Here is a 24,012-nt window from a genome sequence, read left to right on the forward strand (position 1 = left end):
TGCATCCCACTCCGTCCTTTCCGAGCACGATACTCACACCCACGAATGCAGGCCAGAGTCCCAGGACTAAGCTGCTTATCCGCTGCCCAAGCCACTTGGATCAGGATGATGTAGTCCGTAGCCAGTCCCGTGATCATCGCCGACATTGGTTTGACGGAAATCCTGTACCAAGCCAGACCCGGAGTGTAGCAGCGATAACCAAAGGACACGTTTCCACCGCGCGCTCAAACCGTCTACAGCCAGCATTGATGCCAACCTCTCCGCTTGAACCAGCCGAATGTGAGACTTATCCAAACCAGACGGTGGGAGGGTACACGGAACACACAGACGAAATGTTCGGGTGTGTTGTACGATATCGCAGATCTATAGAGGTTATGCGAATGACGTCACGAGGAGCGCCAAGGCGGCTGCGAGTGGCAGGGGTGGCAAAATGAAGTCGTTTCTGCTTGAACTATTTTTTACTAGTCTTTGAGAGGAAAAGTAAAATTTGTTGTTGGTTGTCGACATATCGTTCCTCACTTTTATTTTGATTTCCGCTGGTGTCTCGCTTGCTGAAGTTTTTAGCCTTGAACATGCCGAAGAGTTGTGCAGCCGTCGGATGTAGCAATCGTGCCGATCCTGGAACGGCTGTGAAGTTTTACAAGTTTCCTGTAGCGGACGAGCGGCGCAAACTATGGGTTGCGGCTATGAGACGAGAGAATTGGAAGCCAACTGACAGTAGCAGGATCTGTTCAGACCATTTCGTAGGCGCAGAGAAGAGCAACGATCCACTATCTCCCGCTTACGTTCCGAAACTTTTTGAACATGTCAGGACTCCTGTAAAGCGTAAAGCGGAGAGGGATTTGGTGGCATATGAACGCCGAGCGAAGCGGAAGCTGACGTTCGAGGAGAGCAAGACGCAGACACCAGTGAAAGTGGACGCCTCCGGGAATGACTTCACAGAGGCAATGGCAGATTTGCCTGGTGCCTATGGTGCAGAGGTAGAGTCTGATCCTGTAGCAGTCTCCAGTGTCTCATCGCAGACTGACATGGATATGGAGCACTTGACGCGGCTGGAGGAGACAAACAACTGTTTGGTCCTGGAAAGCAAACGGATGCCACACGCTCCAGGACAAGGTGACACCTTGTCAATCGAGTCGTTTGAGAAAGACAACGCGAAGGTGCTCTTCTACACTGGTTTGCAGTCTTTTGGGACCATGATGGGCATATTTGAACACGTGAGGAAGAGAGTTCCACAGCACCACCGCCACACGCTCTCTCTCTTCCAGCAGTTCTTGATTGTTCTCATGAAGCTTCGGCTGAATTGTCGGGACCAAGACTTGGCGTACAGATTCGGCATTCACCAGTCGACCGTGTGCCGGATTTTCCAGCGCTGGATCCGGGTGATGCATGTGATGCTGGGACCACTTGTCAAATGGCCGGAAAGAGACGAACTACGCAAAACTCTGCCACTTGAATTTCGTAAGCATTTCCCGGGCTGTGCTGTCATTATTGACTGCTTTGAAGTTTTTTGTGAACGACCTTCTGATCTGATGGCAAGAGCTCAAACGTACTCTCACTATAAAAGCCATAACACTGCAAAGTTTTTGATTGGCGTAGCGCCACAAGGTGTCATTACATTTATTTCGCATGCATGGGGCGGGAGAGCCTCAGACAAGTTCATCACAGAGCACTGCGGTCTGCTTAGTCACCTAAATCCGGGTGACCAGGTGCTGGCTGACCGTGGTTTCACTGTTGAAGACAGCGTTGGCATGTTCTGCGCAGAGTTGGTGATGCCCCCATTTACGAAGGGGAAGAAGCAACTCTCCAGGCTGAAATTGGACAGTGCTCGACAAGTGTCACGCGTCCGTATCCATGTGGAGCGAGTGATTGGAATGCTTCGCCAGAAATACACGATCCTCTCTGGCACTTTGCCCATTGCTTTCCTCATGCATGACGATAAAGCTACATCATGTGCATTCATTGACAAGGTTGTCACCGTCTGCTGTGCTCTGTGCAACTGTTGTGAGTCCGTCGTACCTTTCGAGTAAATTACATCATGCCGCTTTGTCAGCTGTAATGATTGCTATATTATTAACCCCTTGTGCTTTTTGGACTGTCTGGATATACCGGCAATTATATTTCTGTTTTACCTATTCTGCAGTTGCATGCGCATGTGTTCACCTCATTGACCTCGCTTGTTTCTAGTTTCTTTTGTCTGGCTAGCCAAGCTTGCTTGGTCATGGCAACACCAACAGACTTACAATAATAGTAATAATAATGGCTTCTATCATCACTCACGACATGCCTGCGTTTCTTGTTGCATCAATATAATGACTCGTGGTCCAAATAGGGACAACACAATATAATATGAATAGCCCTGAAACCCAACTTAGGGTGCTGGGTAGTGTGCGATGTACCATCAGATGTAGTATGCCCAGCACCAAAGAACAACTCAACTTATGCCAACATCACCCGGAAGAGACGTAAAGAGCGAAGTGTTTGATGTGTAATGATGGAGTTCCTCTGCTCACATGCATAAGCAGTGAGTGGTCTTCACGCATGTCCTGGGACCCACAAATACGAATCAGCATTATGGTCCTTCAGAGATACATGCAAGCAAAGAAATACAAGAAAGGTAACGGAAATCGTTGTGAAAGCCCAGCCACCGATTGTATGCACACACGTGGCAAGTGCAACAGCAAGTACCGTGGAAGGCACAGCAGAACAAGTTGAAAATGCAACTCTAGAAATACCAGAATAGCAGGCTCCATGAATATAATCACTTCTCAAATGCTTGAGACTTGGATTTACAAATGCTACGACAAAAATGACTATGTACATGGAAAGTTGGTTGCACCCCATACTAGAGGTCGAGCTTTTCTGCCGCCTTGACTGGACATTTGACTGACTCACGACTGCCATTTAGAAACTTGACAAACTCACGACTTCCATCCAGACACTTGACTGACTCACAACTGCCATCTAGAGCAGAGAAGAAGTCCCTCGAGCCCTCCTTCCGGCAAACCTGCAAGAAAGCACCACTCCCTGCTCAATACACAGTGTTTCGGGGAATTCACCCCTCATGCAGTTGAGCTTGAGTAGGCTGACGAACATTGTGCTTAGCGACCAACATTCCTATAAACTTGTCGCCGAAGTCGCTACCACTGTAATTGTACATGCATATCATTATTTAGTGGCAGATTTAATCTTGCGACACTCCGGGCAGGTCCAGTTCTTGCGCTTTGGCTTACTCTTCAGCTGCAAACAAGCCATGTGGAACAAACGAATACTGCAATCGTTGTTGGAACATCGCAGTACCTCGCCAGCCTTCACAGACTTGCAGTAGCAAAACTCCGGAGGGCGTTCTTGATCCGCAGTAGATGTTGTACTGGCAGCACCAAGTGGTTCCGAGGCTGATGTAGCCGCTGAAGACGCATCGGCAGGAAGAGTGGAGAACGTCTTAGTGAACCATTTCCCAACAAGCTCTGGGAGAACAGCACACTGGAAGAATTTCTTGGCACCTGCTACCGCTTCACGGATGAAATCTGTGTCTGCACAGATACGCTCCACAAACAGCTGACCTTCATTCCACACAACAAAGTCACAGTACTGCACCTTACACACCAGCATCTGTAGCTGTACTTGGTAGTAGTACATGTGGTCTTGCTTAAGATGGAGTGCTCCGCCGGACTTTACTAGACAGAACTTCCCTGAATCGGCAGCATCATGCAGGCTACTGTCTCGGCACCCGTACGGGCACTTCACTTCCACCACGCCGTTGCCACAGCAGGAGCACTGCACAAGGGAGTCGGGAGTAGCGCCAAGATATGGATAGTCCGGATGAATTACAAAGCCACTGGGCAGTACTTCAACCTTCTGATGTGTTGCACTGGCATGTTCACTATAGTTGTCAATTGCCTTCTGCTCGTGATCACATCCCCATTGTGTGGCTTTGCTACGAAACTTGTGTGCCTCAGGGTAACACACAGAGCGGACTAAGGACGCAGAGGGCTGGCTAATATCCGTGCGAACAGCAGACTTCAACTTTGAAGCTGTGATCCGGCCGGCGCGAAATTCAAACCAGGCCTTGGAATCTGCCTGGTTCCGCGTAGCCTGTTCCACAGCGCGTGCTTCCTCCTCTGAAACACAGACCGCTGGAAATACTGCCTCGCAACGAACGAGCAGGTCCCCAAAACTAGCATCCAGCATGTCTGGTTCGTACAATAAATCCAAAATGGGTGGATATCCCTCGGGCTTGGAAGGTACGTACCTATCGCAGAACCCGGGAACAAGGGAGAGTAATGACGGTTTACCGGCTTGACATAAATTTCCATATAGTTCACCCAGCTCAGCACTGGAGGGTTGCTTAATATCAGCAGGGACCTTCTCTCCTCCGACCTACGGCGCTTGCTCCCATGCTGTTTAGTGTCGGGTGCAGTGAAGTTTATGTCACGAATCCTGGCATACTCCACCTCCTTCATTGAAGGAGTTGACCATTGGCACGGCAATGAAGTGCTTCCTGTGTTCTGAATCAGCTGCGTTCTAGAATACAGGCTGAACAACAGTGCAGCAACGTGAGAACAAGACTCACCAAGACCAGCCATGCAGGTGCAGTGTGCACAAATCACGCTACCGTCGTTTTGCGCAGCAATCCAGGGTTGCAGATGGGTGCCGGAAACTGACTGGGAATGGCGGACTTTGGCGATGACAAACTTGCTGTCACATGTGTCAGATTCAGACGCTGGAAACGCACGAACATCGCCGACCCAGCCACTGACAAGGTATTTGTAGCCTTCCAAGCTCTTGTAGGCCTTGAGCTGCTCCTTGGTGTAGGGGCTGGGCGCGTTGACCAAGAAATTGTAAATATCGGGATAGTCCACAAGTGGAAATTTATCTTCCCCTAAAAAAATACTTCTGGGCAGGTAAGGATCACTCGAGTCTGGTGCAACGCGCTCGAGCTTTTCACGGTACCGGCATTTGCTGGAGTCATCTAACTCGTCATACACTTTTGAAAACTTGGGAGAAGTCATGGCCACTGATTCAGCGTTCGTACAATAGTCCTTTGTAAAGAACAGAAGAGGAACGTAACAGCGATACAGGAAATTTCCTTCGTGAAATTATTCCAGGCACATGTACTTCTTTTGAACTTTTCATCTCTTTTGCCACCCCTGCGGAGCGCGGCCGCTTTGGCCGCCTACACGCCGCCTGCACGTGATCCTTTCGCATAACCTCTATACCGGATGAGAGGTCTCAACTGACGTATGACACGCGGAAACGCGCAGTCCATCAGGAGATCGAGGGCTATGACGACATGCCGGCTCTGGTTCCAATTTCCTCTTGTCGCTAACTAACTTCACTGTGTGTCTCGACACTGTAGTGTAGCAGAGCATGGTAACGCGAATGTGTGGACTCCACTATGCTTAGTGGTATTGCTAACGAACTTGAATAGAAGTAGCAGATTGAAAACCTTCCGCTCTTGCACACATTGTACTTCATTTGACTAAAAATGGACAACCGAATTTCTTTGATAACTTCCCATAACTTCATGAGCCTGGTTGAAAGGCCAAAATCACTTGTACCGATATTATTCTTTTATTCCACGATGGCGTGACGCCAATAAGGATGATTGATAAGTGCGATAGAACTGGTACTAGCCAGAAACAGCTAGATGGAACTTAACCGGGGAGGCAAGAAGCAATGGATCATGAAAAACAAGCGGGGCAATAACGTTAGCAGTGGTGATCGAGATAGTTAAGTACACGTTCGAGATATCAGAAACTAGGGGGATGCGCGGAGCAGGATCAGATACTGCTCAAAAGAAGACATATCATCATAGACCTTCTTCGGACCGAGCAGGTCCCTTCAACGCGCCAGTTTACCTCGCATAATAAAGTAATCACAAGTACATATACATGTACACCAATGTCATGAGTTTTCCAGGAAATGTGGTTGTATACTTTTCAAAATCTATTGTGATAATCAAAACAGGCGTGAATTGAACCTTATAACAATGGACCCACTGACAGCCCTAAGCGGATACTGTAAAACCGGAAAGTCTAAAGACCAAAATATTTAACGTTTTTGTCATTTTGGCATGATAACGTGCAGAAAATTTAACGATGGCTACCTGGCCACTAAGAATATGCATCGATGTATGCGCATTTTCACACACTGGGTTCGGGATAACGTTTCTTCAAAATAGCGAATAAAAAATTGGTCGTTAAAACGGTAGACTTTGTGACTCGTTAGACTTTCCGATTTTACAGTAATGCTTAAAAATTGGCAGATTTTGCTCGAAAAGCACTGACATTGGCAGGCCCATACAAACCTTATGGCAGGCCCATACAAACCTTATGGCAGGCCCATACAAACCTTATTGCAGGCACTTCCTTGAATTCTGCTCCACTTCTTTATCCACAAACCAAACATTCATGAATCATGCCAGGAAAAGTAGGACTAACTTCTGCCAGTTTTTCTGCCGGCATAATACTCCAAGGACTTGCACTAATAAATCCAGAAACACATCTACATTGAAACGGTAAAATAATTATAGTGTTAGGGTTCTATATGAATCAGGCCTCATTCCCATAGATCCTTAGCACTAGCAGTGGCTTCTGTCGACCCAGTCTTGTAAGTATCAGTAGTTGGTCCTTCGCTTCCTTCGGTCAGGGAGGGCAATGGGACTAGGCAGCACCTGCGGCATTCTAGAGAAGCTGACAACTCACGAGCATTTGGGATCGGGAGAACCACAGACATGCACTTTGCGCACATGTATTTCCAAGTGTCTCTGTCCGTGGTACTTGTGAGGTAGGTAACTGGTTTGATAGAAAAACACCACACCTCCACTCACGGTAACACGGGTCGACACACAAGTAGCATGTTTTCCAGGCGGTGTGTCGGCAGGCTGTCGATATAGATGTCTGCTGTGAGGATGGGCGCGTTTATAGTGTGCACTGCGCTGCACATTTACAATGTAAAGATTACGTGTATGAGCTGAAGACTTGCAAGCGATCATACCATACTTGTAGTACATGTTTTGTACTAGTACTACTAGATCTACATGGCTTGCCACATTCTCAGAAGTCAGTTCAAGCCTCAAGCCAAGGTCTTATAGTTATACTTATAGTGATACCAGTATCAATGTGTGGCATGTTCAGACAGCTAGCCTTTAGTTTAGTCTTGCACGCGAACAACCCATGCATGGTGTTCATGGTTCTGGTCTTGGATGCCTTCACTCCCTAAGATCAGGCCAGGGACATGCGATCTCTCGTTGGTCGTGCGTGCAGGACGGTTACCCTAGGGGCAGCTTGTGGCGTTCGCTACTAAAACACACAACACAGACTGTCGCAGCTGCGTTGGTGGTCCACAATCCAGATCATGCTTCAGCCACTTCACATGCCTCGGCTCTGCATGGATCTACGAGCCATAATAGCTATCCACTCCGCACGGTTGCAGATCCTTTCAAACGCACTTTTCAAATTTGCCACTGCACTTGTTGAACGAGTACGGTAGTAGGATGACGGAGTCGTTAGTTCCATCTGTCGGAGGGTGCTGAGGCAATGTCACACTGTCAGCTTTTGACAGTTCACGCTGGAAGGCAGGTCCCAGCTAGGTCTTCCGGGCACGCGCGAAGCTGCAAATGTCACAGTTCGGGATTTTACATAGGGAAAAGGAACTGTGCGTAGCGTGCTAGACTAGAGTTTGCAAGAAGTGGCTGGAGTGGAGGATCACGCTCCGAATGGTGTCATGTCAAAGAGCCATCAAGGGACTACGGATTTCGCCACCGCCTTGATCAGTGCATGGTCTCCGATCCCAGCGAAGGACATTATAGTACCGTTCTGGAATCTCCACCTACGCCGGCCAGTACGGGTATTTTCTACTCATTGCAAACTCGAATTCAAGATCCATCTGTATACATGAATGTGAGCACGTCCGTTTGTCTGTACGAAGGATGATGCATACCAACGCACAGCTTGTCGACATGCGCCTGCCAAAATCACGTGCACAGCGCAACGGTTCCCGTGGAAACCAGCATTTGTACGGGGCGGCCATTCGAGTCGACCGAGTGCGCCTGTGAGGCTGTGTTCAAGCACGCTGGGCCGGCCTGCCAAGCTAGTCGGATGGGTCGGGCTGGTCTGCGTGGAGCGTTATCTCCGACATACTTTCGCATATCGGAACTAAGCTAAACGGTCAGTTCCACAGGTATGGAATCGCTCAACTGTTACTGAGGGCGAAAACCACTCTTCTGGATGGTGGACATAGAATTATCGGCTCTCGCCGCAGATCAAATTCAACTCTAATCGCCAGCCTTGGCATACGTAGCTAAGCAGAAAATGTTTTAGAACTGCGAGGAACCAAAGGCAAGCGGAGTAGGTTTGAAACATAGAGCAGAGACTAAGGTCGTAAGGAACGGCGTGCGGACACTCCGTTGACTCGTCTTTCGAATTTCATCTCCGGTGCTGAGAACGCGTAGCGATTCGTCGCCAAAGATACTTTAGTTAGTATTAGTCATGTATCACCAATAGACTAGGAAAAGTTGGATCGTGGTCTCGAGAGCGGACTAGACGCGTGGAATCACACCACTGCCGTTATTTGCGGCGCTGAAGAAGACCACCTGGCTCTGTGGTGTCAGGCTCCCTTCGTATTCGGTGAGTTCGAGAAGTGGACAGAGAATAGATCTAGGGACTTACGATACGGTGTGTGCGGTGACAGATTGAGCACTCTTATGGCTAGCGTAGGGCCTCAAGCCCACGCGTGGCTGGCAGTGTGAGCACTGTTTGCAGCACGCTCTGAGCGTTGCATTCCTGGTAGAAACAGTGCCTCCAAATATCCCCCTGACGGAAACATCATGACATGAGGATCAGTGACCATGGCATTTGCCAACGTGAGATGGCTTTTCCCACAGTTGAGCACAACGAAGCATGACACTGGATACTGTGGACTGCATTTTGGAGACACATATGAGAGGTTGCAGGCTCATGTCTGGAAATGGCATGGATACGTTTATAGACATTTTCCATCAGACACAAGTCATTGGATCACTTCATTCTTGTGCTGGATCGGAGCATTTATATTCAGGCATTTGAAAGTCAACGAGCAGACAAACGTTCAGTCGCAATCAATACTCACAACATTCCCAGTCATTCTACACAACCATGCATGATGAATCTACTCACACCATCCATGGATAAGTTTGTTGACCCTAAGAACGTTTTATTGTGACAGTCCTCAGCTAAAGTCTTTCAAATTAATAGCAATGTTGCTTGCCGGTTTGATCTAATGCTAAAAGGTTGTCTGGAAAGTTGGAAGTCACGTAAAAATGCATGCATGCTCTGTGTATCAAAAGCTGGTAACTTCCCATATCTTGGCAGAGGGATTGGTAGCGAATAGAATGTCAAGCTAAAAGAGGTTGTTTGCGTTGCGAGTATGGATTTTCTTTTGTACAACGCATAGTTGGGTGGAAACTCAGAGAGTGGCGGGAGGGTGTAAAAATGGTTGGGCAAAAGCCTCCGAATTAGTTCCAAGGAGATATAACGTTTAGTTTGATGTTCATACATGCAAATACACGCTCTGACGCGTGCACACACAGACACACACAGTGCCAAACCGTCATTTATTTATTATGCCTGCCATAGTGGAACAACCATGTGGTTATGGTTTGGAAAAGGCAGCGGGTGGAGGTGGTGGCGGTGTCTCAGAAATGCCGACAATTGTGCCATAGTGACTCCAGGGTGCCACAGCCCTGAATCTGCCATAGTGGAGCCAGGGATGCACAGTCTTGCATCCACCGCAGTGATTCCAGGGCTTCATGGTCCTGAATCCACCATAGTGATTCCAGGGCTTCGCTGCCCTCCATCTACCATAGTAATTCCAGAGTATTCACAGTCCTGAATTTACCATAGTGACTCCAGGGTGCCGCAGCCCATAACTCTACCCAAGTGGAGCCAGAGCTTCGCGGTCCTGAATCTATCAAATTGATTCCATGTCTTCACAGCCCTAAATACACCAAAGTGAATCCAGGGTTTTACGGTTTCCACCATATTGATTCAAGGGCTTCACAGTCCTAAATCTATCGAAGATATCCAAGGGCTTCACAGTCCTAAATCTATCGAAGATATCCAAGGGCTTCACAGTCCTGAATGCATCATGTTGGTACGTGGGTTTAGCAACCACTCCGGGGAGCACAGAACACCGATCCTGCTACACCAGTGGTCTTCATGGACAAGTTCCAGTATAATATGTAGAAACATTAGTCTGCAGGCACATAGCCCACGGGGGAGGGGGGGGGGGGGGGGAGGAAGGCATGTGCACCCCCAGCATGGACATTATGACCATGATGAAATGCACCAGCCATCCTAGGCTAGACGTATGATACAGCTGCAGTGCATCCCCTAAAGGGGGACCAGCGACGCCCATGAGTCTGGGTGAGAATGTGGCCAGTCTCATAAACAGGAGGTCCTGATAAATAGGTCCTAATGTATGAAGAAAACATAGTCTGCCTGTTGATGCTACTGTCCTCATTAGACAGGTGGTCTTTCAATACAGTGGTTGTGGAACACAGGATTAACAGAGTTTGACTTTCACCTGCCACCGGTGTTACATGGGGGCAGCGTACTGATTTGTCACAACAGTTCTTCGACGGATGCCAGTAGCCTAAGCCCTACCGCGTAAGACATGGTTATGACGTCCTGTGTCTTGTTCTGATTACCATGTGAATTGCAGGTTGCATTTACCATGGATGAGGAGCGACATCATCCGCAGTGCCACCTACCTGCGCCTGTGCAGTCATCGGGCCATCAAAGAAGGAATCCAGTTTCCTTTGCGACACGACAAAGTCGATCAAGAACAACACTGTGCACACCACTTCGGCCGTGTGGACGATTACTCATTTTAGGCATATTCCTCCTCGCAATACTACTAGAACCAGCCCTATCTCAAAGTGAGTTCCGTTTTTTAATGAAAACTACTGGCACGATCGGTGCTGCTGCTGCTGCTGTGGCTGCTTTTGCCACTAATGTTGTCGGTACTCCTCCGACTTGAAGGACAGGCTCATCCGCAATGGGCTCGTGCAGTTGCTCAGTCGGTTTCTCTAGGAAGGCTTCCATGGGGGTCATCCCAATTTTACGGTGTTCACTATTGTTGTAGTTTTCGACAAGTTTTTTCAGCACCTCAATGTAGACGTTGCTCGAGCGAGCCTACTGCTTCAGCTATTGTTTCTGCTGGCGCTCCCTGCTGCTCCTGCTGCTGCTGTTTGCTGTGGTGTTGGTGGTACTTTTGCTGCTGCTGCTGTGGGTCTTTTGGTTCGCTTCTGTTGTTGGTGGCGGTGGTGCTGTTGCTGCTGCTGTAGATGCTGCAGATACTCCTGGGGTGGTAGTGGTGGTTGGGGTAATGGTGGTGGTGGTGCTGCTGCTGCTGCTGCCGATGCTCCTGGTGGTGGTGGTGGTGCTGCTGCTGCTGTCCATTCTGCTTTTGGTGCTAATCGTGCTTCTCCTGTATATAGCTCATTCTTCTGTTGTAGCACCCGTGGAGCTGCTCTAGCTGCTGCAGCTGTACTGTTTGTACTGCTGCTGCTGTTCATGGTGCTGCTGTTCATGCTGGTGGCGGTGGTCGCAATAGTGGTGATGTCGTTACTACTGCTGCTGCTGCTGCTGCTGCTGCTGCTGCTGCTGTTGGCATTGTTTTCACACCTGCTGCTGCTAATGCTGCTTTTGGCTATGGTGGAGGTTGATACTGGAAGCATACTGTCGCATGCAACGTACCGCTTATAGATTGTTGCTTTGTTTGGGGAAATGTTAACCGATTGATATGATGATTATGGCATTGACAGAATGATGTGCTGTATGCTGTTGTTCTTGCTTTGTTACCCAGATCCACAGATTCGTCTAGATCCCAGCCTTACTCTTGTCCAGGATGAAACGACAACAGCGACCATTACCCTGGAAAACACTACCGTGCAGCTGCTAAACAGCGGAGTGGTGTTATCATCGTTCCCGAGCGATTTAACCACGTCGCTTACTATTACTCTCGTGTCACCACCGGACTGGGATCGCGAAGGCCTGCTGTATGACTCCGGGATATCCGAGCCGGCATCGACAAACCGGTCTCCAACTGACGGAACACTGGTGCTGAACTTCACCAACTTCTCTGATCTCCAATTTACTGATGTGAGTGTTGCGCTCTGTATTCTCCGTACGTGCAGTACTGTCGGGCGCCGGGGAACGGAGCGTCCAAGAACGAACAATCTAGAAAGTCACCAAACACAGCACACCAATGTATACACGGTGACTCAACTGTCCATAGACTGTGATAATTATAGGAAAACAAGAACAGTCTAGGCTATGAGGTTGACCACTCAGTTCTTCAAGAACAATCTAGGCTATGAGGTTGACCACTCAGTTCTTCAAGAACAGTCTAGGCTATAAGGTTGACCACTCAGTTCTTCGGTAATCGGCAGTACTTTAATCATTCTACCCATTGTTTTTCTCAGAGTGTTGTGTGTGGGTATATCCATGAAAGATGTACTGAGCGGGACTTGTTCTCGCTCGAGGGTTTGCCAAATGAGTCTGACACTCTTCAAATGCATTTAAGACAGCAGTCGTGAGGCGGGAAAATCACTCAGCAGGAAATCCATAGGTGTACACATATCAATTTTGAATTAGTTCATTCGCTTGACAGCGCCACTAGCTGATGCTTGGAATTTCATTCGAGAAAATAATCTCAGAGTAGAATGGCTGGGTTTCGTAAACTTATGGGTTTCCGGTAATTCATTGAGAACTCATTACCCCGAGATTCCTAACTTCCTAGGCAGTGGTAGCATGTAATCTCTCTCTCTCTCTCTCTTTCTCGTCGCTGATGCATCTTGACCCAAACCATTGGCAACATATTGGATACAGTTATAGACTAAAGAGTGGGTTCACATCTTGGTCATGTGACTAAATTTGTGCATAAAGTGATCACGTGATGTGAACATTGGAACCAACATGGCCGACATCACGTGACCCACAGATGCAGGGGTTGAGTGGAGCTGGAACCAACATGGCTGTCCCGTATGGTTATGTGACAGATGAGAAACCACTCTATTGAGATGCTAATTGCAGAGCATATGTATGCATGGCATTTTATACAAGAGACATTGGAGGCTGTGTCACAACTCTGAGTCTCACGTATTTCTATGATCATCAGGCAACTCAGTTGCCCAGTTGCCTGATGATCGTAGTAATACGTGAAACTCAGAGTTGTTACACAGCTTCCAATCTCTCTTGTGTACAAGGCTCTGCCCTACATGGGTATTGAGCACTCTTCGGACAGTGAAGCAAACCACTTGATTACGTGCACGGCTTTTTACTCTTTGTTTCTTGTCTCAGACACTGCGAGGACTACGCTACCATCATACACTGCTCGCGCCGTCCAACACGGAAAGCCGCAACGTGACGATACGTGCCACGACCGCGCACAATGTCTCGAACACAATCACGGTCGTTGTCAGCTGGGATGCGTCGTACGCCGCATTCCCGCAGGTCGCCCTGTCGGCCACCGCACGGCTCGGCGAGAGAACTAGCGTGAGCTTCACGGAAGGATCGACGTCGCTGACGTACCTGTCGCCTAGCGTGCGTCTGGACTATCCAATCACCGAGACATTCACCGAGCTAAACCTCACACTCAAGTAAGTGCTGTTGATACATCCGGTTGGTCGCGTGAACCGTGAATTTTTCAACCTCCAGGACAAGGACAAAATAATCGTGAATGACGACTTTTTTCTCATGCACAATCGAGGATGGTTCTTCGCAAGGTTCACTGTAAATGCCGTCCATTGACTGGTAGAGGAGAAGGCAGGGTCATCACAAATAGGGAAGGGGACGGGGCATACAACCGTGTGTAAGAGTGCTCAGTGGGGTCCTGCAGGACCTTGGCAGGGTGGAATGACGTTACAGGGTTCCTTGAAATTCGTACTGTTGCGGGTCCAGCTTGCTCTCCACATTTGTCCTATTTCTTTCACTCAATCTGCGGACAGGACTGTTTCGTTCTTCGTGGACTCATCAGCGCAGCACAGAGAAAATGAGGCCGAACTTGATAGCAATCAAAAATAAATTTCCCAAAACCAGATTGTAAACCAGGCCTGAACCTACCTTTTTTCCTATTTCTTTCAAAATATATTCAAGTTGGGAGACAATTATCGAGTCAGTCAAGTCAAGCCGCAGGAAAAGCGCGAGCTCCAGCGTGGGGAGCAAACCCTTTCCTAGCAAATCATTGCCGAAGTCACTACCACTAAGTCCCTTAAAAGTCAAAGTAATGCATTGCCTAGGTGGTCAATATAAACAGTCACAGTTATGGCTATATAGCTCGATGATCACAATAATTAGTGGAGGGCAATATGCACGAGTGATAATGCTGTGCAGATAATTATGTTGAGAATCCGACAGCTCACTAGTGGACAACTCGAGGGCAGCAGTTGTTCTTGTTTGGCATGAAAACATGGGGAGAGAGGAGAGCTACATGCAGCATGCATTGGGGTGGGTAGCAATGGCAAATATGGGCACGCAGACGGCTAACGGGACACACCTAAGTACTGTAAGACCAGATATTTTAACGTCAAGTTGGCGATCTCCGTATTTGTGTGGGTTAGCGAAGTGAAATTCTAACGAATTCAGTCTTAAAACCGGCAAATGACTGTACTTAATACATAATTGTTTTGCACATAACAACTTCAAAATTATTGTTAACAAATTTTATAAATCTGTTACATCGTTAGAAATGAATGTTCGTTAGAATTACTGGTCTTACAGTAGCTGTACGGCAACGCCGGCAGCTACGTGTACGGGTGCAGGCCAGCAGGAGAAATGATGCACTGGGAGAACAATGTACCGGAGATGGGCACCACCTGCTCAGTTTGAATGCGCTCGAGCTCTGTCGCATTGCCTTTACCCCTCCGACTGGAATAACGTGTCCCATCTCATAAGTTTTAGAAATGCAAGAAACAGAACGAGCTGAACAGTCATTTGAATCATTCCACAAAGGCTTTATTGTGTTCTGAACGACTGTTCAGCTCGTTCTGTTTGTCTCAATTCAAAATTTAATTTTCCGCCTCGTCGCTTATTTACAAATCTTGTAATTATATAAATAAAATTGTGAACTGTACCATTGGGCTGTTCAATAATGCAACAATTTCTCTCCTCGTCTTCTTACAATATCCTGATCAGCATCACTTTCTCTGACGAGCCTTTGGCAGGCGAAACAGCTGTGAGAAGGAATTGTATCAGTAACACTACTTGAAGTACCAGGGACCCCTTCGTTGCTTGGAATTATTGGTCTGTGTGTGATGGCTACCGAGGGTGCATGTCAGCTGAGAGCGCATGGAGGAGGGGAGATTGTTGCATAATCTCATATGTACTCGGATGGAGAGCAGAGGATCAATTTATAGAAAAAAAGGACCAAGAAACTTGTAGTTCCTTTGTCCTTTTCCTCTTCTATAAAATTCCATATGTGTGTGTCTTTGGGTTGGAAAGCTGTTTTTCTGTGCGGCTCGAAATCCACATAATCTTCTGTTCAAGTTCACTGTCGGTGTTTGTTGCTTCTTCGTGTGCAGTGCTATTCTCGCTGACGGTAGGGACTATGACCTCACCGGAGATGGTGATCGCATCTTCCCGTTCATCACCACCATCCCGCTAGTGCAGGTGAGCGTGTGTAAACTAGAGGTGTTACGAATGCACGCCAGAGAGGCACAGTGGCTAGGCCATTGGTGAACGTGTGTAAACTAAAGGTGTTACGAATGCATGCCAGAGAGGCACAGTGGCTAGGCCATTGGCGAGCATGTGTAAACTTAAGGTGTTACGAATGCATGCCAGAGAGGCACAGTGGCTAGGCCATTGGCGAGCGTGTGTAAACTAGAGGTGTTACGAATGCATGACAGAGAGGCACAGTGGCTAGGCCATTGGCGAGCGTGTGTAAACTAAAGGTGTTGTGAAAGCATGCCAGGGAGAGAGAGGCAAAGTGGCTAGGCCGTTCGGGGCAACCCGGTAGGCCCAGTTAGGTTCACCAGGTCACGCATTCCGGATGTGTGGGTATCCCCATACGGGTAATGTGTATGGCTAAATGTGAGTGTTGTAAGCATCACTGCGCCAAGCATGACTGTGATGCCAGCCCTATGGTGCTCTGTAAGTCAACAAAATTAATATTCAGCCCATGTTTATTTTCGGCTATTTCCGGCCTGGTCATGTTTGGCCGAAAATGTGTTGCGGCCGAAATTTAGTTTTGCAAGATTCAGTGTGACAGTGTATACAGGCAGCAGCAGCACAGGCCAAAAATGTAATGCAGCCGAAATGTGTTTTAGCCCTGGGAGGCCGAAATTTGAATGGGCTGAAATTTTTTACTTGACTTACAGTATTATTAATTATGTTCAATCCTTCTTCGACTACACTAACAAAATCACTGTTCACTTGAGACTGGGTTAGACTGAGTTTTCAACATGCGTAGGAGCGCCGCCACCCTGCAACAATCAAAGGCGCAGAACTGTGCGGGATGGCAGGTACACTAGTGTGCCGATAATGTCAACACATTCGTTTCTGGTGGCGTGTATGTTTCAGCACCGCAGGCTATCCGTTAGGCCAGTTTCCATTGAGGGCTTAGCTGGATTTGGAACCAACATTGCTGATATCATGTGGCTCATGGATGCAGGGGCTGTGTGGAGCTGAAACAACATTGCTGATATCATGTGACCCATTGATGTTGAGGGGGGGGGGGGGGAGGTGGAGTTGGAACCCACAAAAGTCCCACATGGCTGACATCATGGCTGACATCATGTGACTCATTGATGCAGGGATTGTGAGGAGTTGGCCACCCACTTGCCTTCCCCCTATAGTCAGTCATGGGGTAGACATAACGCAGCTTTACATGGCTATACTAGTACCGTATTTCGGCAATACTGACTGACGTCCTTAGCAGTTTCCACAGGCGCGTAGCCCCGCCGTTGGAGGTGGTCCAGCAGGAGAGGGTCCGGGGTGTCCCGTGAGAAAAATTTGATAATAGGGTGCAAAACCCTGCATTTTGGGGACTTTGGGCATTGTGTTTAAAAAAAGTGGTTCGGCCAAAGCCGGACCAGCCGGACCGGCTTCTACGCTCCTGTTGGGAAGCCCTATAATTTCAGCCAATATGAGAAGTTTTCAGTACACCGAACTCGCAACGCACGAACAGTCCTTCGCTACACCACGTGCAGTAACTGTCCAAATGTTCACCCAGGAGGGCATCATCAGGGATAGCGAGTTGAAAATATGACAAGGCTACAATGGAGCTTCAAAGTTCTTAAAAAAGTTATGAGAAGTGTCTACGCAGAAGCCCTGAGATGATGTGGCGCTTATGTCAGACAGGTCTTAAAAGACGGGTGCTAATTTCAGAAAATACAGTATGTGTCCGATCAGGGATGTGCAGTTGCGCTCACTGAAATCCAACCCAATGTGCAAAGCTGGCGTCCTCAACTTCCAAGTCCTTTGAATGCGGCTGGACGTACACATGTACACGTACAATGATGTAATCGGAACTGGTCTTGTGCTTTGGGTTGGATTTCAGTGCCCGCAACTGAAGCCCGGAGCGCATTCCTGGCGGTCTCCGGCTACCTGTGTTTAGACTCTGCTACAGCGCTGCTCAATGACAATCTAGCGAGTCAATGCCACGCTGGGCGCTGTGCAGCCTCCTAGATAGACCTGCGAACACTGGCATGGTAACCGGGTGCAGGACGAAAACCTGAGTGACAGGATCTCATGTCGTTGAGAAGAAACTGTACATACATTGTACAAGACCGCAGTAGCAGAATATGATTTTGCCAATTTGACAATCGGCTAATTTACCTGTCCACAGTACAGGTTATTGCATAAGTAGCCCCGTGTATCTGCTGTGGCTATTTTTTACTAGGTTCTCTATGAACCCGAATAAGTCCAGAGGCTGGTGGCGAAGCGCCTGTTCCGTGACCAGCTTGTACTCCTGCTGTATCAAGCATGCACAGATTATTGTCAACGTATCAGAGCAGCTTGTCATTGTCCCTGTGAAGCGCTGATAACTTTCAATCATGGATGCATGCCGAATCACACATGTTGTTCTTGTACTTGTTCTTGGTCTCCTGTGCAATTACAGACTGAACTGGTGGGTAGTACGTTGGTTGTCACGCCGCTGTTGCCTGGAGGCTCTCTCAATCTACGGGTGAGTGATGCTCCGATGTGTGTGTGTGTGTGTGTGTGTGTGTGTGTGTGTGTGTGTGTGTGTGTGCGTACGTGCGTGCCTGTGTGTGTGCGTGTGTGTTCACGGTGCAGATTTCATGCCTGCATTTGTAACAGGTGTGTTTATACTAAGACCGCACAATACTCACTATTCGTATTTCCCTCTCCGTCACCATAGCAATGATATCCACTCAAGTATAGAAGAGCGCATGCTCCAGTGGTTCTAGCTCGTGTGTCCTCCCCCCCCCCCCCCCCATTCCCCCGGATAGTGGTGCATAGATGTTGCATATGGTATTTTCGGGAGCATAAGCTGCACTTTAAACACTTGAAATTCACCCATAATAAGGGGTACGACTTATACTCCAATGATCAAATTAACATTGATAAATAAGATAGATAGACGCGGGTGGAGAGCCAAAAAATAAGAAAGATGTCTGTATTCCGTGGCAAAAACTGGGGGTACGGCTTATGCTCCAGAAAATATATTAATCATAGCCTGTTGTTGCAAGTATCATTATGCGCATATTTAGATATTTAGAGCATTTGTTCTGTGTGTGTGTGTGTGTGTGTGTGTGTGTGTGTGTGTGTGTGTGTGTGTGTGTGTGTGTGTGTGTGTGCTTGTGTGTGTGTGTGTATGTGTGTGTGTACATGTGTGTGTGTATGTGTGTGTGTGTGTGTGTGTGTGTGTGTGTGTGTGTGTGTGTGTATGTGTGTGTGTGTGTGTGTGTGTGTGTGTGTGTGTGTGTGTGTGTGTGTGTGTGTGTGTGTACATGCACCACGTGTGTGTGTGTGTATGTGCGTGCATGGATGTCTGTGTTTGTCAACGTGTGCTTCAGGAATGGCGGGATGACGTTCTTGTACAGTTGGTCTACACGAATGTGGATGCTGAGCCCAAGTATCGTTCCAGCCACCTGGAGGCTGGTGGGGCGGACCTCATCATTCACCGCTGGGTGAGTTTTTGCTATTGATATTCTTGTAACAACCTCTCCTCCTCTTCTCCTCCATGTGTAGTCGACTACGACTACGAGATTGTTGCATTGTTTTTGAACAGCCGAATGGTACCGTTCGCAACTTTATTGATATTATTTTTTTGTGGTACATTATTTTGTGTATGTTGTGCTGGGGAAACGTTCCTATTCCGTCACTTCTTACGGTTGTCTGAATGTTCCCTAAGCTTAGGAAAGCACTCTGTTCTACAATGTGAAGTTCAACTCTCTGTGGCATTCTGTTGGCTGTGTGCTGCAATGTGAAGTTCAACTCTGTCTCTGACATTCTGTTGACTGTTTTCTTGCCAACACAACAGGTAACATATTCAGTGAAAACCTCTCGGCACGGGAGTGACGTCATCAACATCGGCTCGGTCAACATCACCCTGGCAACGATCAATGACAGTCCGCCAGTACTGTGCGCCCAGTGCCTTAGCGATGACGGCAGCGACACACCGTGCGTCAGTTCGACCGGTGGACTCACGGGCCGACGACGAAGACGCCGCAGCTCCTCCGAGCCGACATTCGATGAGTCCCTGCTCACCAATGGCCTGGATCTGTTGTCCGAACTTGATAGACATCGCCCGCTTGAAGCTGTAAGGTCTACTCACAGAAGATTTTCACCAAGAATACTAGTACAGTACAGCCAGAGTGTCTACAGTCCATTTCAAAACTATAGACGCGTACCTAGGCAAAAACCGTTATGCCAGCATCTATACCACATAACATCTGTGATCACCTTGTGCATAAATTTGTCCAAATTGGGCGTCTGTTATCCAGTCGTTTAGAAACTATATGGGAGTAATTGTGGGGCGTCCCTGAGCAATATTCCGAACACTATTCTCAAAAAGGTCCAGCCAAATTTGAAATATTTCAAAAACCCTACGCGTCTATAGTTTTGAAATGGACTGTAGCTTCTGACTTTTCTGCATGGGAGTCTGTCACGGCAAAATTCCGCGATGACATCGTAGCCCGTGCAGATATGCGGCGGGAAGTGGCGTAGTGCATACAACTGAGCTGCTTTTGTGCAGCAAGAGACCTGCTTGAATCCTGCTTGTACGCACTACATCACGAAAACGATGTAATCACGGAATTTCGCCGTGACAGCAACCCCTCTGAGCTGCACACTCTCTGCACACTCTCTGTCTCGTGCTCTTGGTTTCATGTTACCGCGAGCCTGTGCTCTCGGGTGATGCTTTCAGGGATATAGTAATCATCGGGGAAGGAGACGGGGCAAACAAGCATGAGTAAGAGTATTGAGAGGCATCTTGTTACGTCGACTGAGAAAGCACTGTCCCGTCGCCTGATGTTTGTATTGTACAAGAAACTCACGGCGGAATTGAAAAATACAGTAAAACCTGTAACTAACGACCTCCCCTTGGGGCCAGAGAAAGTGGTCTTGTGTGGCAGGTGGTCCTTCGCTAGAGGTTTACACCGCACACCCGTATATTATGAATGTGAGAGCGGCCGTGCCTGGCGAAGTGGTCTGTAGTAGCAGGCTCGTCGCTAGTAACGGTCGTCTTCAGGTACAGGTTTTACTGTACGCTGAAAACTTCTCTGTGCCTTTTGTGTGTAATAACTTAACATTTGTGTTTCGGTAAAATTATTGATAATGCCGGATAGCCCCTTACATGTGTGTGTTTATTCACGTCTGTGTCCGTGTTGTTGCCCAGACACCTACCGTAAACTTTTCAGAACTAGTAACTCACGATGACCAGCTCCTGCATGTTCACATCGAGTTCTCGTCCGACACTAATCGCCCGCAGCTCAACCCGCTCGGATCGCACAGCCTACACTTGGACGGCGACTCCGTCCACCAAGGCGACCTGACAGCGGTGTGGCGTGACCCGCGCAATCTCTACCTAGTGCCACGCATCAGCCAGCGCAAGGCATTGGTACCAGTGCATACTCCACTGAGGCTTTGCTTCAGGTTTGGCTCCAGCCACCACCACGGTGAGTACCTTTTCTACTTTTTTTATGCTGACATACACAGTCCAGCAGAGAACGGAATGGGAGGACAGATTCATTCTAGCCGTGTCTTCTGGCATTTCTCGCCCCATCTCAGTATACCCATTACTTGCACGTCTCCGGAATCGCTCCCACACTGCCTGGTCACGGAGAAACCATCCGCTTTGACACCACTTCCCTTTGAACAGCTGGAATGCAAAGCCCACTGGATCCATTTCACCACTTTTCAGACAATGGTCAAATGTTAAATTTGCTTGAAGGTAGATCTACCCCTGGACCTCCTATTTGCATCAAGCTGGAAATCTTATTCTCTCAACTTTGGCACTTAGCGGGCTTTGCATGCCAGCTCCTCATGTTCAGTGCTGCTTGCTAGGCACTAGAAATCATGTATAATGCTTTGACTTTGAGCAGAAAATGAAATGATGAACACAAATGGTCTTTTCCACTGCTGGACTGTAATCTTCGCGTTTTACTTCCAGTGTGTTTCAGATTTTTCTTTTTAGAAAGGCCACTTTAAATGCCAACCATATAAGTTAGCTGCAGCTGGGCAAGCACGCAAAACATTAGTCATGGCAGTCGTGGTGAGTTAGGTTTAGGGAGCTGCGCCGACCTGGGCTCTCGACTTCATGGCTACCTGGACACACCACTTTAGTTAGAGTGGAATATCAGGATTTCCAACGGTGTCACCGCTGCCGATCAAACTAATCCGCTATATCCAACCCAGAACAGTCGTTCAGTCGACAGTCGTTTTGGGTTGGGATGGAGCGGAAACATGTTTAAATTGCCCCACAACCGGTTGTTGGTGGCAAAATATGTGACTTCCACTTCTTTAATGGTACTGCTCTTTGTGTGCTCTTGTCCCCTGCAGCCGATGACAATGTCCGCAGGGTATGTCGCACCGCGGTGTGCCACGCTTCGGGCTGGTCTCGTCCTGTCCCCAGTGACAAGTGGTGCGCTCGGCACACTCATCTCCGAACCGGCACCCGCCTCTACGTCATACCAGGTCAGCATGATAACCATCACGCACATTCCCAGGCGTCCTTGGGAGCTGCTTCACTCTGCTTCATGACCTTGGCGTTCATGTTCCTGTTGCTATTCAAGCAGCGGAAGGGGAAGTCGCCTCCCAAGTCTCTATCCAGCCGCCGCTCCAAAGCTAAAAGTCGCAGGTGGAAGCTCGCCAAGCACAGAAGCAGTGCCGAGGGAAATCTGCCAAGCAATCGCTGTCCTGTAGCAGAGCCAATCAAGAGCGACAGCAGAGACCGAACGGCAATCTTTGGCAAAGAAGTGATCGTTCACATTCCGTCCCCTTCCAACCTGACTGGCAACTCGCTACCGTTGAAGACGCGGCGAGTTGGCAGCATCGAAGAAATGGCCACCGAACAATTGGATTAAGCCAAGTCTGGTGGTACATTCACTACCTTCTGACCTTGACGTGACGAGCTCCACTGCCGGGGCGGTGTAGTTTATATTATAAAACAACTCAATGTAGAATTCTCGCACAGGATATTGTCTGAAATTATTTCCAGCGTTTCTGTGTCTAGAATTGCAATTATCGTCACTAGTACACACAGTACGCAGGACCAAGGACTATATACGTACTTGCAGATGATTTCCAGAGGACCTATATAGCCAGCGTATGTACACAAACAGTCTGTACAGCTTGTAGATACAATTGCTTGAGACAACATGATTATTATTATTGAATTTTCTGTCCCCAAGAGCTCGTGATTTTGCCCCGTATGATCAGTGTGCACTGTAGGATCCCGTAGTTTCTGCATTTTACATGGAAGCCCTTTGTTGATCTGCTCAATTCCTAGCCAGCACGTGTAACATAGTCAAAAAATACAGCGATCCTCTTTTTTACACAATGTCTTTGGTTATGGTGTGCGCGCGCAGGCTCCACTGCAAGCGATTCTTGAAGAGTATTGAAGCTCGGGCCCTAGTGTAACACAAGGCAGGTGTCTACTTGTTAAAACTACAGTGAAAGCTGTGTTTGCCCGACCCCGTGCCCTGCAGAACACTGTATTGACCAGACAATTCTTCACGCACCGACGTGCTATGGATCAAATCAACTTTGCATCCCTAGCTGGACCAAGCGGCATCCTGTCACATCGGGACAGTCTCCGCTGCACCAAGGGCGTCCAGTTAGGGCAGATTTACTGTATTTGGAAAAAAAGGGTTTTATTCGCAGTGCACACCACCAAAGATGCGAAGCCATGCTCTCCCCCCCCCCCCCCCCCCCCACACACACACATAGTAGTACTGTCCATGGCTACAGAGCATGTCAAAACTGCAAACGACCTTTCCACAGACAAGCAATGGGTATGGTATGCATAATCACTATTGGCCCTTCGTCAAAACGAGGGCTGCAAAAGGCAGGTTTTTTTTAACGAGTTCGGGTATTTCTATCCGGTAGCACGAGTACCCTATCGGGTATTTTTTGACATAGTTTGTACAGTGAGTGTGCACTTGTGCTACATAGAAAGTTTACAGTAAGCATACAAGTCACGCTTTTGACATGCACCATTACAAACAACACCGTACTCCATGTTTCGACGTGAGCTAGCTGCAGGTCACTCGCGTTGTTTTCCAACGCGCGGGCCAAATAACGCCAGCTGAGCTTTCCTGTCTCGTGAAGAATAATGTGTGGCACGAGTACCCCACTACTCTATGACACCCCTAGTCAAAATACAAACAGGTGCTTTAAACAACACGAAATTTAGGTCAGTGATAATTATATTTATCACATGTCACAATATATACGATCGAGTGAGATTGCGCTTTCACCAGTGACCATCCCAGCGTTCGCAGGTCTAGAGCTGCATAGCGCTCGGCGTGGCGTACTCGACTCGCACGATCGAATTTCATTTCAC

General features: G+C 48.1%; 2 protein-coding genes across 2 annotated transcripts; both read left to right on the plus strand.

Annotated features, from left to right (window-relative positions):
* The first annotated feature begins 572 nt into the window (after nt 1–572).
* LOC135824365 (uncharacterized) lies at nt 573–2,030 on the plus strand. The gene has a single exon (XM_065337099.1). The coding sequence runs from the start codon at nt 573–575 to the stop codon at nt 2,028–2,030; it is 1,458 nt and encodes a 485-aa protein (XP_065193171.1).
* Nucleotides 2,031–8,157: 6,127 nt separating this feature from the next.
* LOC135825388 (uncharacterized) lies at nt 8,158–23,007 on the plus strand. Its single transcript, XM_065338124.1, has 10 exons — nt 8,158–8,630; nt 10,705–10,921; nt 11,851–12,146; nt 13,347–13,645; nt 15,566–15,653; nt 18,103–18,168; nt 19,022–19,135; nt 19,489–19,767; nt 20,845–21,124; nt 22,008–23,007. The coding sequence occupies exons 2-10, from the start codon at nt 10,717–10,719 to the stop codon at nt 22,529–22,531; spliced, it is 2,151 nt and encodes a 716-aa protein (XP_065194196.1). The 5' UTR covers nt 8,158–8,630; nt 10,705–10,716; the 3' UTR covers nt 22,532–23,007.
* Nucleotides 23,008–24,012: the final 1,005 nt, after the last annotated feature.

The sequence above is a fragment of the Sycon ciliatum genome, chromosome 9 (assembly GCF_964019385.1).
Source record: "Sycon ciliatum chromosome 9, ocSycCili1.1, whole genome shotgun sequence".
In the NCBI taxonomy this organism is placed as follows: domain Eukaryota; kingdom Metazoa; phylum Porifera; class Calcarea; order Leucosolenida; family Sycettidae; genus Sycon; species Sycon ciliatum.

What these genes read in the sequence shown, in the direction of transcription:
- LOC135824365 (XM_065337099.1), top strand. Translation starts at nt 573, where the DNA reads ATGCCGAAGAGTTGTGCAGCCGTCGGATGTAGCAATCGTGCCGATCCT.
- LOC135825388 (XM_065338124.1), top strand. Translation starts at nt 10,717, where the DNA reads ATGGATGAGGAGCGACATCATCCGCAGTGCCACCTACCTGCGCCTGTG. An exon ending in CTGATCTCCAATTTACTGAT is followed by an intron (nt 12,147 to 13,346) that starts GTGAGTGTTGCG and finishes TTCTTGTCTCAG; the next exon opens with ACACTGCGAGGACTACGCTA. An exon ending in ACCTCATCATTCACCGCTGG is followed by an intron (nt 19,136 to 19,488) that starts GTGAGTTTTTGC and finishes CCAACACAACAG; the next exon opens with GTAACATATTCAGTGAAAAC.